A 12,400-nucleotide genomic window follows, 5' to 3' on the forward strand; every position below is an offset into this window, starting at 1 on the left:
AACTTTACTCCCATTTGTTTGATGTTCTTTTCATTGTATGCATCCCCTTTGTAAAGGAAGATTGAAAAATCAGGAGACTGCAGGTGATGAAATTCTGAAGTAAAAATAATGCTGGCACATTCAGTGGATCAGGCACCACTTGTGAAAAGAGGAATTGCTGATATTTCAGGTTGATGATTCTTCATCGGGTCAAGTCATGATGGAGTCTTGTCCCAAAAGATCAATTTCATTTCCCTCCAACCTTCTAAGTTCTACCAACATTTTCTGTCTGTTGCTCTTCATCAGAGTTGTTTTGATGAAGGATCTCTGACCTGAAACAATAGTTGTATCCCTTTCCACAGATGCGGCCTGCCTGGCTGAGTACCTTCAGCATTTTGTACATATTACTGATAAACCACCCTTGACTTTACCCCTCTCTTATAAATTGGCCCTTGTGCATAATTAGCATTTGTGCTTTAAACAGATCTATTATAAAGGTGTAAAGATCATAAAGTCTGCTGCAAAACTAATAAGATATAGGAACAGAATAAGGCCATTCAGCCCATTGTGTCTGCACTGTGATAATAAACCTGATTCTGATTTTGAAGATATTGAATATATTTTAGAGCAATTCTAGTCGTAGTATCACTTGTATTTTTAGTTATGAAGCAATCCATTGCCAAAAACATTCATCTTGTCAAACGGTCACCAGAAACCTTTTCTATTTTGCACCTTTTTTTTGCTTAATTCTCAAATGTTGCTTTAAGAATGGAGTCTGTTCAAGGTGTAACCACCATTCTCATATCAGCAGGAACTCTTATCTCCTGTTTGCAGTGCAAGAATTTTATAAGCAAAGGGACTCATTTAATGGGTTGGACTTGCAATCTCTTGCACTTATTCGATCAATACAACACTATCATTGCTGTTTTGGATCTTCATTTGGCCCAGAATCACTCCACTGTTTCAAATTACTTTTCCTTCTGGGATCTAGAAATTATGGCTGTCTCCCTTCCTCCTAAAATCTTAAAGCTTTTAAATTTGTTTTATGCATCCTAGTTGCAGCTTTATGGTTTAGCTTTTCTATTTACAATGTAATAAGAAATGCAAGACTGATTTCCTTCATCACCTCAGGCCGATTAGATGTAATTTGCTGTCTGCCTTAATTTTGATTGCCAAGATTACGACTTTACATTTTATTTTCATTGACTTAAGTCGGTCAGTGGTCATTTTCACCAAATGTCCATCTTATAGTTTTGTATCCTTGGTGTAAGATTGTATTTTCTGATACAGATCTGTGAGACCGAGGTTAACCATCTACGTCTGCCAAGAATCACAGCGCGCACGAAATGTTTCACAGCTGGCTGGATCACATGATAGTGAAAATGGTGAGGGCGACAGTCGTGCAATATATGGTAAGTATTTTTATGTAACCTTGTTTGGAACGTACTGGAGAAAATAGATTATTTAGATATTTTCTCATTTTGACTTGAACTTTGGGTATATTGTTGGTTGAACATTAATAGAAAATGGGAGACCGATTTCTAGGGACCTGATTCTTGTATACACTGGATTCATTGTGCTTAATCCCTTTAAGGCATTGTTGAGGGACGTTTGCATCAGTCTTCACTGTGGAAGGTACTAACTGTATTGCAGAACTTTGAAACTGTCAAGGAACAGAAGTGAGTGTAATCGCTATTACTAAAGAGATGGTGCTTGGAAACTGAAAGATCTGAAGGTAGATAAGTCATCTGGACCAAATGGACTACACCCGAGAGTTCTGAAGGAGATCGCTGAAGAGAATCCAGTGGTAATGATCCTTCAAGAATCACTGAATTCTGAAATGGTTCTGCAGTACTGGAAAATTGCAAATGTTACTCCACTCTTTAAGAAGGGAAGGTGGCAGAAGAAAGGAAATTATCACCTACTTAGCCTGACTTCAGTGGTTGGGAAGTGTTGGAGTCCATTATTGAGGATGAGCATTTTGGCCAGTTGGAGGAACATGATAAAATGGGTCAACGCTAACAGTGTTTCCGTAATGGGAAACCTTGCTTGACAAATCTGTTGGAGTTCTTTGAGGAAATAGCAAACAGAATAGACAAAGGAGAGTCAGTGGATGTTGTTAACTTGGAATTTCAGAAGGCCTTTGATAAGGTGCTGCGCATGAGGTTGCTTAACAAGGAAAGAGCCCATGATATTACAGGGGAGATACTAGCATGGATAGAAGGTTAGCTAACAGGCAGGAGGCAAAGAGTTGGAATAAAGGGGGTCTTTTCTTTTTGGCTGTGGGTGACTAATGGTGCTCTGCAGGGGGTGCTGTTGGTACCACTTTTTTCATGATAGATGTCAATGATTTGGATGACGGAATTGAAGGCTTTGTGGCCAGGTCTGCGCATGATCTTAAGATAGTGAGAGGGAAGGTAGTGTCGAGGAAGCAGGGAAGCTACAGAAGTCTTAGACAGATTAGGAAAATAGGCAATGAAGTGGCAGATGTGTATCTGCCAGTGTTGGGAAGTGTATGGTCATGCACTTTAGTAGAAGAAGTAAAAGGGTAGACTACTTTCTAAACGGGGCAGGGGGGTGGGTGTAGAATCAAAAATCCAAGGAGTAAATATCTTGGGAGTCCTTGTGCAGGTTTTCCTAAAGGTTAACTTGCAGGCTGAGTCAGTGGTGAGGAAGGCAAATCCAATGTTAGCATTCATTTCGAGAGAACTAAGATATAACAGCAAGGATGTAATACTGAGGCTTTTGCTCTTGTATCTGAAGCTTTATAAGGCATTGGTCAGACTGCACTTGGAGCATTGTGAGTAGTTTTGGGCCCCTTAACTAGGTATTGGAGAGAGTCCAGAGGAGGTTCATGAGTGTCATTCAGGGAATGAAAAGGTTAACATGTGAGGAGCGATTGATGGCTCCGGGCCTTTACTTGCTGGTGTTTAAAAGAATGAGGGGATATCTCATTGAAACATATCAAATGTTGAAAGGCCTAGATAGGGTGGACATGGAGGGAATATTTCCTATAGTGGGGGAGTCTAGGACCAGCAGGCACAGCCTCAGAATAAAGGGATGCCCATTTAAAACAGTGATGAGGAGGAATTTGTTTAGCCAGAGGGTGGTGAATCTGTGGAATTCATTGCCCAAGACAGCTGTGGAGACCAAGTCATTGGGTATATTTAAAGTGGAGGTTGGTAGGTTGTTACTTAGTCACTGCGTCAAAGGTTATGGGGAGAAGGCAGGAGAATGGAGTTGAGTTTGGTAATAAATCAGCCATGACGGAATTGTAGAGCTGACCCAATGGACCAACTAGCCTAATTCTGCTCCTTTGTCTTATGGTCTAAGATAAGCAGGTCATTTTGTACTTGCTGCGTCCAATTCTGGTTGCCATATCTGAGGACTAATGTGAAGCTATTAGTGTCAAGAAAATATATAACGTCATAGAGCAGTACACCACAGGAAAGGCCCTTCAGCCCATGCCGAGCAGTTATTCTCAGTCCCTCCACCCCTTTCATCCTTGTACTTATCCGAAGTGGGATCATAGAGCATTATAGTAGAGAAGCAGGATTTACTAGAATGATCCTAGGAATAAAGGACCTCAACTGTAAGGTTTGGCTGGAGAATCTGTAATTAATCAGCATAGATCAAAGAAGATTAAGAAAGGGTAGCAGCAGACACACATAAAACAACTGCTGCAATAACTTGGGTTAAGCAGCGTCCATGGAGGCAAAAGGTCGAGACCATGAATCAGGTTGAGAGGAGGCTGGATTGAGGTGGACAAGTTTGATTTAGATGGTGGCTGTTCCTTTAAGTGAATGTTTCAAAGATCAAAGGTCACGTGCTCAAATCTGTGGGCAAATGTTACAAAGAAGATGTGAAGAAGAGTTTTACCAGAGTGCAAGTTAATTTCTGGAGTTTGCTGCCTCTGGAAGGGTCAAAGAAATTGGAGCCTTTATAAAGGGAATTGAGGCAATTGGAAGCATAATTTACAAGATGAACTGATGTGCTAGATGCCAGCAGAGCTTTGATAAGCCTATACATTGGTAATTGATGCAGCCACCAGCTCTCAAATGGCCTAGCAAACCATTCTTTTGTATCAACCTGACAAAAACACAGCCAAATCTTAATTAAATGATTAAAAGGTTTGTATTTTAGAAGTGCAGTTTCTTGTTGAGCAATAACTTCATAGTCATGGCAACAAAATAGAATTGGTTTTGTGGTGTAAGTTGCGAAGAGTTTTGATTTTTCATAATACAATGTTTACTCTCTTGATGATTCCCTAGTCGGCCCTTCAGTTCCCATATTACAAAGCCTTCCTTTGCCTTTTCACTACCTACCAATCAGGAATCCAAGCAGCCTTTTGAGGTGAAACTGATTTATTTGGATTCCTTCCAATCTAATACAATGAACTGTGTGTTCAGAATGTGGTGGTTGCTACACTGGAGAAACAAAATGCATATTAGGTCATTGTTCCTCTGGAACATCTACTCTTGGTTTTCAGGATGACTTCTATTCCATAAGTTGAGTTGGTTTCACGCCATCTGAAATATTCTCGTTAATCCTTCTCCATTTCACTGTTGCTGACAGCTAACTTGGTTTTCCCTTTTCCAAGTTTTGATAAAGGGTCTTGAGCCCCAAATTTTACCTGCTTCTCTTTCCACAGATGCACATTGACCTGCTAAGTTTTCCAGAATTTTCTATTTTTCAGATTTCCAACATCTCCAGTTTTTTTTTTATCTCTTAAGATCAGCCATTATCTATACATCTGAATCTGATTGCAAGTTAGTTTCATTCATTGCATTTATGTTTCTTAGTATATTGATGCAGTCAGATCATTACTGAGGTGAGGATTCCTTTCCTGTAAGATGTCAGTGGAACAGTTTTCTTTTGCAGTTTAGTACTTCGTGGTCGCCATTACTGTTGACACATTTATTTGGAGACTTTTTTGGCCTCATCAGCCTCTGGATTTCTCTGTATAGAAGTGAGGAAATTCAAATGGTTCAATTTAATATCAGAGAATGTATACAGTATACAGCCTGAAATTCTTACTCTTCGCAAACATCCACGAAACAGAAAAAAACCCAAATGTGAATGACAGAAACATTAGAATGCCGAAGACCCTCTCTCCCCTTCCTGCCTCCCACACAAAAGCAGCAGTTGCTACTTTGCTCTTGAGTTTGTTGGTTGTTAACACAGATGGTGCATTTCACTGTGTGTGATGTGGCGTGATAAATAATCTGACTCCGAATCCCATTGATTTGAATTGAAAGCAAAGGCTGTAAGGGATTGAAACAAACAACTTCAGCCATTATTCAGACTAATTTAACTTTTATTTATTTAAATACTTTAGTTTTTTTTGGCTTTGAAATGTTTATAAATTGTCAAAACTTAAAAGTTTTGACAGTTCTGGCTCAGGCAGTATTTTGTTTAGCTGGTCGGTATTTTAGCTCCCCCCTTTGTACAATATCCGGAAAGCCATCTCACGCGCAAAGTGACAATTCTGAACCAAAGTTGAATCATTGAAGGATGCTTATTGAAGCAGGTCTTGAATGCTATTATCCTACAAAGTAAAACCAAGTGACAATAAGTCTTGGCTCCCAAATTAACTCAATGCCTTTTATGCTCACTTTGACCTCCACTTTGTGGAGGAACATTTACAAGCTCTCACAGTCCCCAATGACCCTGTGATTTCAGTCTCTGAGGCCAATGTGAGGCCTTCATGAAGGTAACACTCAGAAAGCATCCTGCTCAGACGGCCGAGTACTAAAGGCCTGTGCTGATCAACTGGCTGGAATATAGGGCAATGTCACAAAAGAACGGACCAGCTTTCTCCCACAAGCTGGCACTGGAAGCATCAAAAACATGGATATTCCACGTTATTTTAGGTCAACTAGCTTATTGCAGACTGTAAATTCCATCTTATTTGATTAAATTCATATTTTTCATCTGTCAGAGTGGAGTCTAAATTTACAGTTACAATTTTATTTTTTTTTATTAGGCAGGAATTTGTAGATCACATTTTAAAACATTTTTATTCTGTTTTCTTTCCAGTGTATCATGCCATCTACCTGGAAGAACTGACAACTGCAGAACTTTCCAAAAAGATTGCAACTGTCTTTAGCATATCCCAAAATCAGATAAATCAGGTTTACAGACAAGGTCCTACAGGTATTCATGTTCTTGTCAGCGATCAGGTAAGTGACAAGTCTGAAGGTCATTTATTAATGCTAACAACTGCTGCCACTGTTATGAGCTGGATCGAAGCCTGTCTGTAATTACATTGGTTCAGTGGATGACACATGTCTGAGTCAGTGGATCATGGATTTCAACCATAAACAAAATGTACGCATGTCCTGGATCAAGTCATTATAGGCAGATTTGATCTGTGTTTAAGGTGATCCTGTTGTAGATTCACTGGGTTGATACCTGAGGTGAGGGGTTTGTTTTTAAATTGTTTTTTTAGATTCGCAAGGATGGTTTTGGGAACAGAGATGGATTGGATTAGTGTTTAGGGACAGTATTGAGGGGGAATTAGATGTGAGGCTGGAGTCTGAAGTCTCCACTCTGTGTTTGAAGGCTAATAACACATCTGTGTTGGACATCCATGGTCAGATGTTGTGCTGGCAGAAAGTAGGCGAGGCCCTCCAGGTCAGCAAGATGTTGGCAGATCCTAGAGTCATTTCTGTGCAGGCAGGCAGAACAAGTACTGTGAGCCCTCCCCGCCCCCGGAGTTTTCGAATCAGTGAAACAGGAGCTCACAAAGCCTAGTGTTCAGGGTGCCGTCACTGGTGAGTCCAGAGTTCAAGGCCTGGTGTTCGATACTTGGCACGTTGTGGGGTTGTTGCTGAGGACTGAGGTCCAAGGGTTGAATCTGTTGTCCAGAGCTGAGTCTGCTGGGAATGTTGAGCCCCCAGTCTATAGGCCTGAGGTTTGCTGGAGGCCAAAGAAAGTGTCCTGTCCTAGGATCAAAGGACCGTTTATGTGTGTGTGGGGGGGGGGGGGAGAAACAGGGCTTGTTTTGCTGCTATTTATTTTGTTGCTTGTTTTCTGTGTTGTTCTGCTGAGCATTGTTGGTACCAGAACGTGTAGAGACATTTGTGGGCTTCCCCCAGCACATCCTCAGTGTGTTGATCAATGACATATTTCACTGTATGTTTTGATGTACACATGATAAATAAATTTGAATCTTGAATCTAGAGGATTTCATGTACAGTATTTTTTTCAGCTTGCATAAAGAATATTACATAGAACAGTACAGACCCATGATGATGTGTCAACCTTTTAGATGGCTCTAGTCTGTTCTAGTGTGTTTAATTTAGATAACTGTATCCTTTTACCAGGATGCTGACCAGATTAGAGGGCATATGCTATACGGAAAGGTTGGATAAACCAGGGTTATTTTTTCTGGAGCGGCTGAGTGGAGACCCAATTGAGGTTTATAAAATTGAGGCATAGGTAGACATCTTTCTTCCCGGGGTTGAAATGTCTAATACCAGAGGGCATGAGTTTAAGGTAAGTTCAAAGGAGATGTGCAGGTCAAGTGTTTATTTTATACAGTGTTGGGTGCTTGGAATATGCTGCCAGGGTGGTGACAAAGGTAAATTCTGTTCAAGAGGCTCATGAATGCAGAAAATGGAAGGATATGGACGTTTGATAGTCAGATAGCATTCATTTAGTTGGGCATTTGATTACTAATGTAATTAGTTTAGCACATTGTTATGGATCAAGGGGATTGTTCCTCTGCTGTAGTGTTTTATGCAATGAAATAACTGCTTCTTACGCTGCAGATATGTGTTAACAACTTTGCTTATTGTGTCTTATTTCTTGGACCATAAGACATAGAAAAATTAGGCCATTCAGCCCATCGAGTCTGACTTATGCTTCTCCCTCTCAAATTGCAGTATGGAATTCAATCATATTACGATCACTGACTCCTAAGAGTTCTTTTACATTAAGGTCTCTAATAAGATCTGAGTTATTACACAACACCCAATCTAAGATTGGGGGGCTGCTGCAGAGGGTTGTAAGTTTAGTCGGCTCCATCTTGGGTACTAGCCTACAAAGTACCCAGGACATCTTGAAGGAGCGGGGTCTCAGGAAGGCGGCGTCCATTGTTAAGGACCTCCAGCACCCGGGGCATGCCCTTTTCTCGCTGTTACCATCAGGTAGGAGGTACAGAAGCCTGAAGGCACACACTGAGCGTTTCAGGAATAGCTTCTTCCCCTCTGCCATCTGATTCCTAAATGGACATTGAACCCTTGGGCAGTACCTCACTTTTTTAATATATATTACTGCTGTTTTCGGCACAATTTTTAAGCTATTCAATATATGTATACTGTAATTGGTTTACTTATTTATATGTTGCATTGAACTGCTGCTGCTAAGTTAATAAATTTCACGACATGTGCCGGTGATAATAAACCTGATTCTGATTCTGAGATGGCCTTTCCCTGAGTAAGCTCAAGCATGAGCTGCTCTAAAAAGAAAAAGCCATCTCGTAGGCATTCAACAAATTCCCTCTCTTGCAATCCAACACCATCCTGATTTTCCCAATCCTTTTGCATATTGAAGACCCCATTACAATTGTGTCATTGCCCTTACTACATGCATTTTCCAGCTCCCTTTGCAATCTCAACCCCACATCTTGGCTACTATTTGGAGGCCTATATATGATTCCCATAATGGTATTTTTTTTTACCCTGCAGTTTCTTAACCCCACCCACAAAGATTTGACATTCTCTGACCCTATGTCACCTCTTTCTAAAGATGTAATTCCATCTCTTACCAACAGGGCCACTCCACTGACTATGCCTTCCTGCCTGTCCTTTCGATACAAAGTATATCCTTTGATGTTAAGCTCCTGGCTATGGCCTTCTTTCAGCCACGACTCAGTGACGCCCACAACGTCATACCGACCATTCTGTAATTACTTCACGAGTTCATCCACCTTATTCTGAATGCTACGCGCATTTAAATACAGCACTTTCAGTTGCATTCTTCGCCCTTTTTAATTTTGCCTCTATGGTACAATTTAACTCTTTGCTCTGTCTGCACTTGTATCCACTCATTGTCCTTCCTTACATTCATGTTACATCCATCATCTACTTGTAAACCTGCTGGCTCAACCTCACCTCTATCCTACTGGTTCCAATCCCTTGTCTTGTAGTTGAAACAACCCCCAACAGCTCCAGTAAATCTTCCCACAAGAATATTGGTTCCCCCTTGCATTCAAGTGGAACCTGTCCCCTTTTTACAGGTCACAGCTGCCCTAGAAGAGGTCTCAATTATCCAGAAATCTGAAACCCTGCCTCTTGCTCCAATTCTTCTGCCATGCATTCTTCCAGATGGACTATTCATTGTAATTAAATTGTATCATCCATGAAGTAAGTAGTTGTGTTTTGTCCCTCTGCTACCATTCCTCTTAACACTGAGCCATGTGTTGTTTCACCACCTGTCTGAACAGTCATTTAGATTACAAGCTTTGGCTCAAGTGCAGGGCACGGGTAAAAGGACCCAAATGGCATTTGTATACAGGCCTCCAAACAATAGCTAGGATGTTGAATATAGTTTACAGCAGGAGATAGTAAAGGCGTGTCAGAAAGGCAATGTCATGATAATCTTTGGGGATTTTAACATGGAAGTGGATTGGGAACACCAAGTCAGTACTGGACCTCGAGAGAGAGTATTTATAGAATTTATGGCTTTTTAGAACAGCTTGTTGTTAAGCCCACGAGGGGATCAGCTGTGCTGGATTGGGTGTTCTGCAATGATCCAGAGGTGATAAGAGAGCTTAAGGCTAAGGAACCCTTAGGGAATAGTGATCACAATACAATCGAGTTCACATTGAAATTTGAAAGGGAAAAAATAAAATCCAATGTGTCATTATTTCAGTGGAATAAAGGAAATTACAATGGCATGAGAGGGGAACTGGCCAAAGTTGACTGAAAAGGAATACTTGCAGGAAAGACAACAGAGCAGCAATGGCTGGAGTTTCTGCAAAAACTGAGGGAACTGCTAGACAGATATATTCCAAATAAGAAGAAATTTTCAAAGGGACAAAGGACAGTACCGTGGCTGACATGTGAAGTCAGAGCCAAAATAAAAGCAAAAGAGAGGACATACAAGGAAGCCAGAGCTAGTGGGAAGATAGAGGATTGGGAAGCTTTTAAAAACTTGCAGAAGGAAACTAAGAAGGTCATTCGGAGGGAAAAGATTAATTATGAGAGGAAGCTGGCAATTAATATCAGAGAAGATACCAAAAGCTTTTTTAAGGCTTTATGTATCAATGCAAGGAGCATTTGTAATAAGGTGGATGAATTGAAAGTGCAGATTGTTATTAATGATTATGATATAGTTGGGATCACAGAGACATGGCTCCAGGGTGACCAGGGATGGGAGCTCAACGTTCAGGGATATTCAATATTCAGGAGGGATAGACATGAAGGAAAGGGAGGTGGGGTGGCGTTGCTGGTTAGAGAAGAGATTAACGCAATAGAAAGGAAGGACATAAGCCGGGAAGATGTGGAATCGATATGGTTAGAGCTGCGTAACACTAAGGGGCAGAAGACGCTGGTGGGAGTTGTGTACAGGCCACCTAACAGTAGTAGTGAGGTCGGAGATGGTATTAAACAGGAAATTAGAAATGTGTGCAATAAAGGAACAGCAGTTATAATGGGTGACTTCAATCTACATGTAGACTGGGTGAACCAAATTGATAAAGGTACTGAGGAAGAGGATTTCTTGGAATGTATGCGGGATGGTTTTTTGAACCAACATGTCGAGGAACCAACTAGAGAGCAGGCTATTCTGGACTGGGTTTTGAGCAATGAGGAAGGGTTAATTAGCGATCTTGTCGTGAGAGGCCACTTGGGTAAGAGTGACCATAATATGGTGGAATTCTTCATTAATATGGAGAGTGACATAGTTAATTCAGAAACAAAGGTTCTGAACTTAAAGAGGGGTAACTTTGAAGGTATGAGACGCGAATTAGCTAAGATAGACTGGCAAATGACACTTAAAGGATTGACGGTGGATATGCAATGGCAAGCATTTAAAGGTTGCATGGATGAACTACAACAATTGTTCATCCCAGTTTGGCAAAAGAATAAATCAAGGAAGGTAGTGCACCCGTGGCTGACAAGAGAAATTAGGGATAGTATCAATTCCAAAGAAGTAGCATACAAATTAGCCAGAGAAAGTGGCTCACCTGAGGACTGGGAGAAATTCAGAGTTCAGCAGAGGAGGACAAAGGGCTTAATTAGGAAGGGGAAAAAAGATTATGAGAGAAAACTGGCAGAGAACATAAAAACGGACTGTAAAAGCTTTTATAGATATGTAAAAAGGAAAAGACTGGTAAAGACAAATGTAGGTCCCCTGCAGACAGAAACAGGTGAATTGATTATGGGGAGCAAGGACATGGCAGACCAATTGAATAATTACTTTGGTTCTGTCTTCACTAAGGAGGACATAAATAATCTTCCAGAAATAGTAAGGGACAGAGGGTCCAGTGAGATGGAGGAACTGAGTGAAATACATGTTAGTAGGGAAGTGGTGTTAGGTAAATTGAAGGGATTGAAGGGATTGAAGGCAGATAAATCCCCAGGGCCAGATGGTCTGCATCCTAGAGTGCTTAAGGAAGTAGCCCAAGAAATAGTGGATGCATTAGTGATAATTTTTCAAAACTCGTTAGATTCTGGACTAGTTCCTGAGGATTGGAGGGTGGCTAATGTAACCCCACTTTTTAAAAAAGGAGGGAGAGAGAAACCGGGGAATTATAGACCGGTTAGCCTAACGTCAGTGGTGGGGAAACTGCTGGAGTCAGTTATCAAGGATGTGATAACAGCACATTTGGAAAGCGGTGAAATGATCGGACAAAGTCAGCATGGATTTGTGAAAGGAAAATCATGTCTGACGAATCTCATAGAATTTTTTGAGGATGTAACTAGTAGAGTGGATAGGGGAGAACCAGTGGATGTGGTATATTTGGATTTTCAAAAGGCTTTTGACAAGGTCCCACACAGGAGATTAGTGTGCAAACTTAAAGCACACGGTATTGGGGGTAAGGTATTGGTGTGGGTGGAGAATTGGTTAGCAGACAGGAAGCAAAGAGTGGGAATAAACGGGACCTTTTCAGAATGGCAGGCAGTGACTAGTGGGGTACCGCAAGGCTCAGTGCTGGGACCCCAGTTGTTTACAATATATAATAATGACTTGGATGAGGGAATTAAATGCAGCATCTCCAAGTTTGCGGATGACACGAAGCTGGGTGGCAGTATTAGCAGTGAGGAGAATGCTAAGAGGATGCAGGGTGACTTGGATAGGTTGGGTGAGTGGGCAAACTCATGGCAGATGCAATTTAATGTGGATAAATGTGAAGTTATCCACTTTGGTGGCAAAAATAGGAAAACAGATTATTATCTGAATGGTGGCCGAT

The 12,400-nt window shown here is 41.1% G+C and overlaps 1 protein-coding gene across 4 annotated transcripts in view; it reads left to right on the forward strand.

Moving 5' to 3' along the window:
- The window catches only part of LOC134356070 (upstream-binding protein 1-like), a 146,880-nt gene that overhangs the window by 125,491 nt on the left and 8,989 nt on the right, over nucleotides 1-12,400 (forward strand). For all 4 annotated transcript variants that reach the window (XM_063066637.1, XM_063066627.1, XM_063066616.1 and 1 more), the window contains 2 exons: nucleotides 1,270-1,391; nucleotides 6,019-6,161. In XM_063066637.1, coding sequence (XP_062922707.1) covers nucleotides 1,270-1,391; nucleotides 6,019-6,161 — 265 coding nt within the window. The remainder of the gene's footprint in view (nucleotides 1-1,269; nucleotides 1,392-6,018; nucleotides 6,162-12,400) is intronic.

Source organism: Mobula hypostoma, chromosome 1 (assembly GCF_963921235.1).
Source record: "Mobula hypostoma chromosome 1, sMobHyp1.1, whole genome shotgun sequence".
NCBI lineage: Eukaryota > Metazoa > Chordata > Chondrichthyes > Myliobatiformes > Myliobatidae > Mobula > Mobula hypostoma.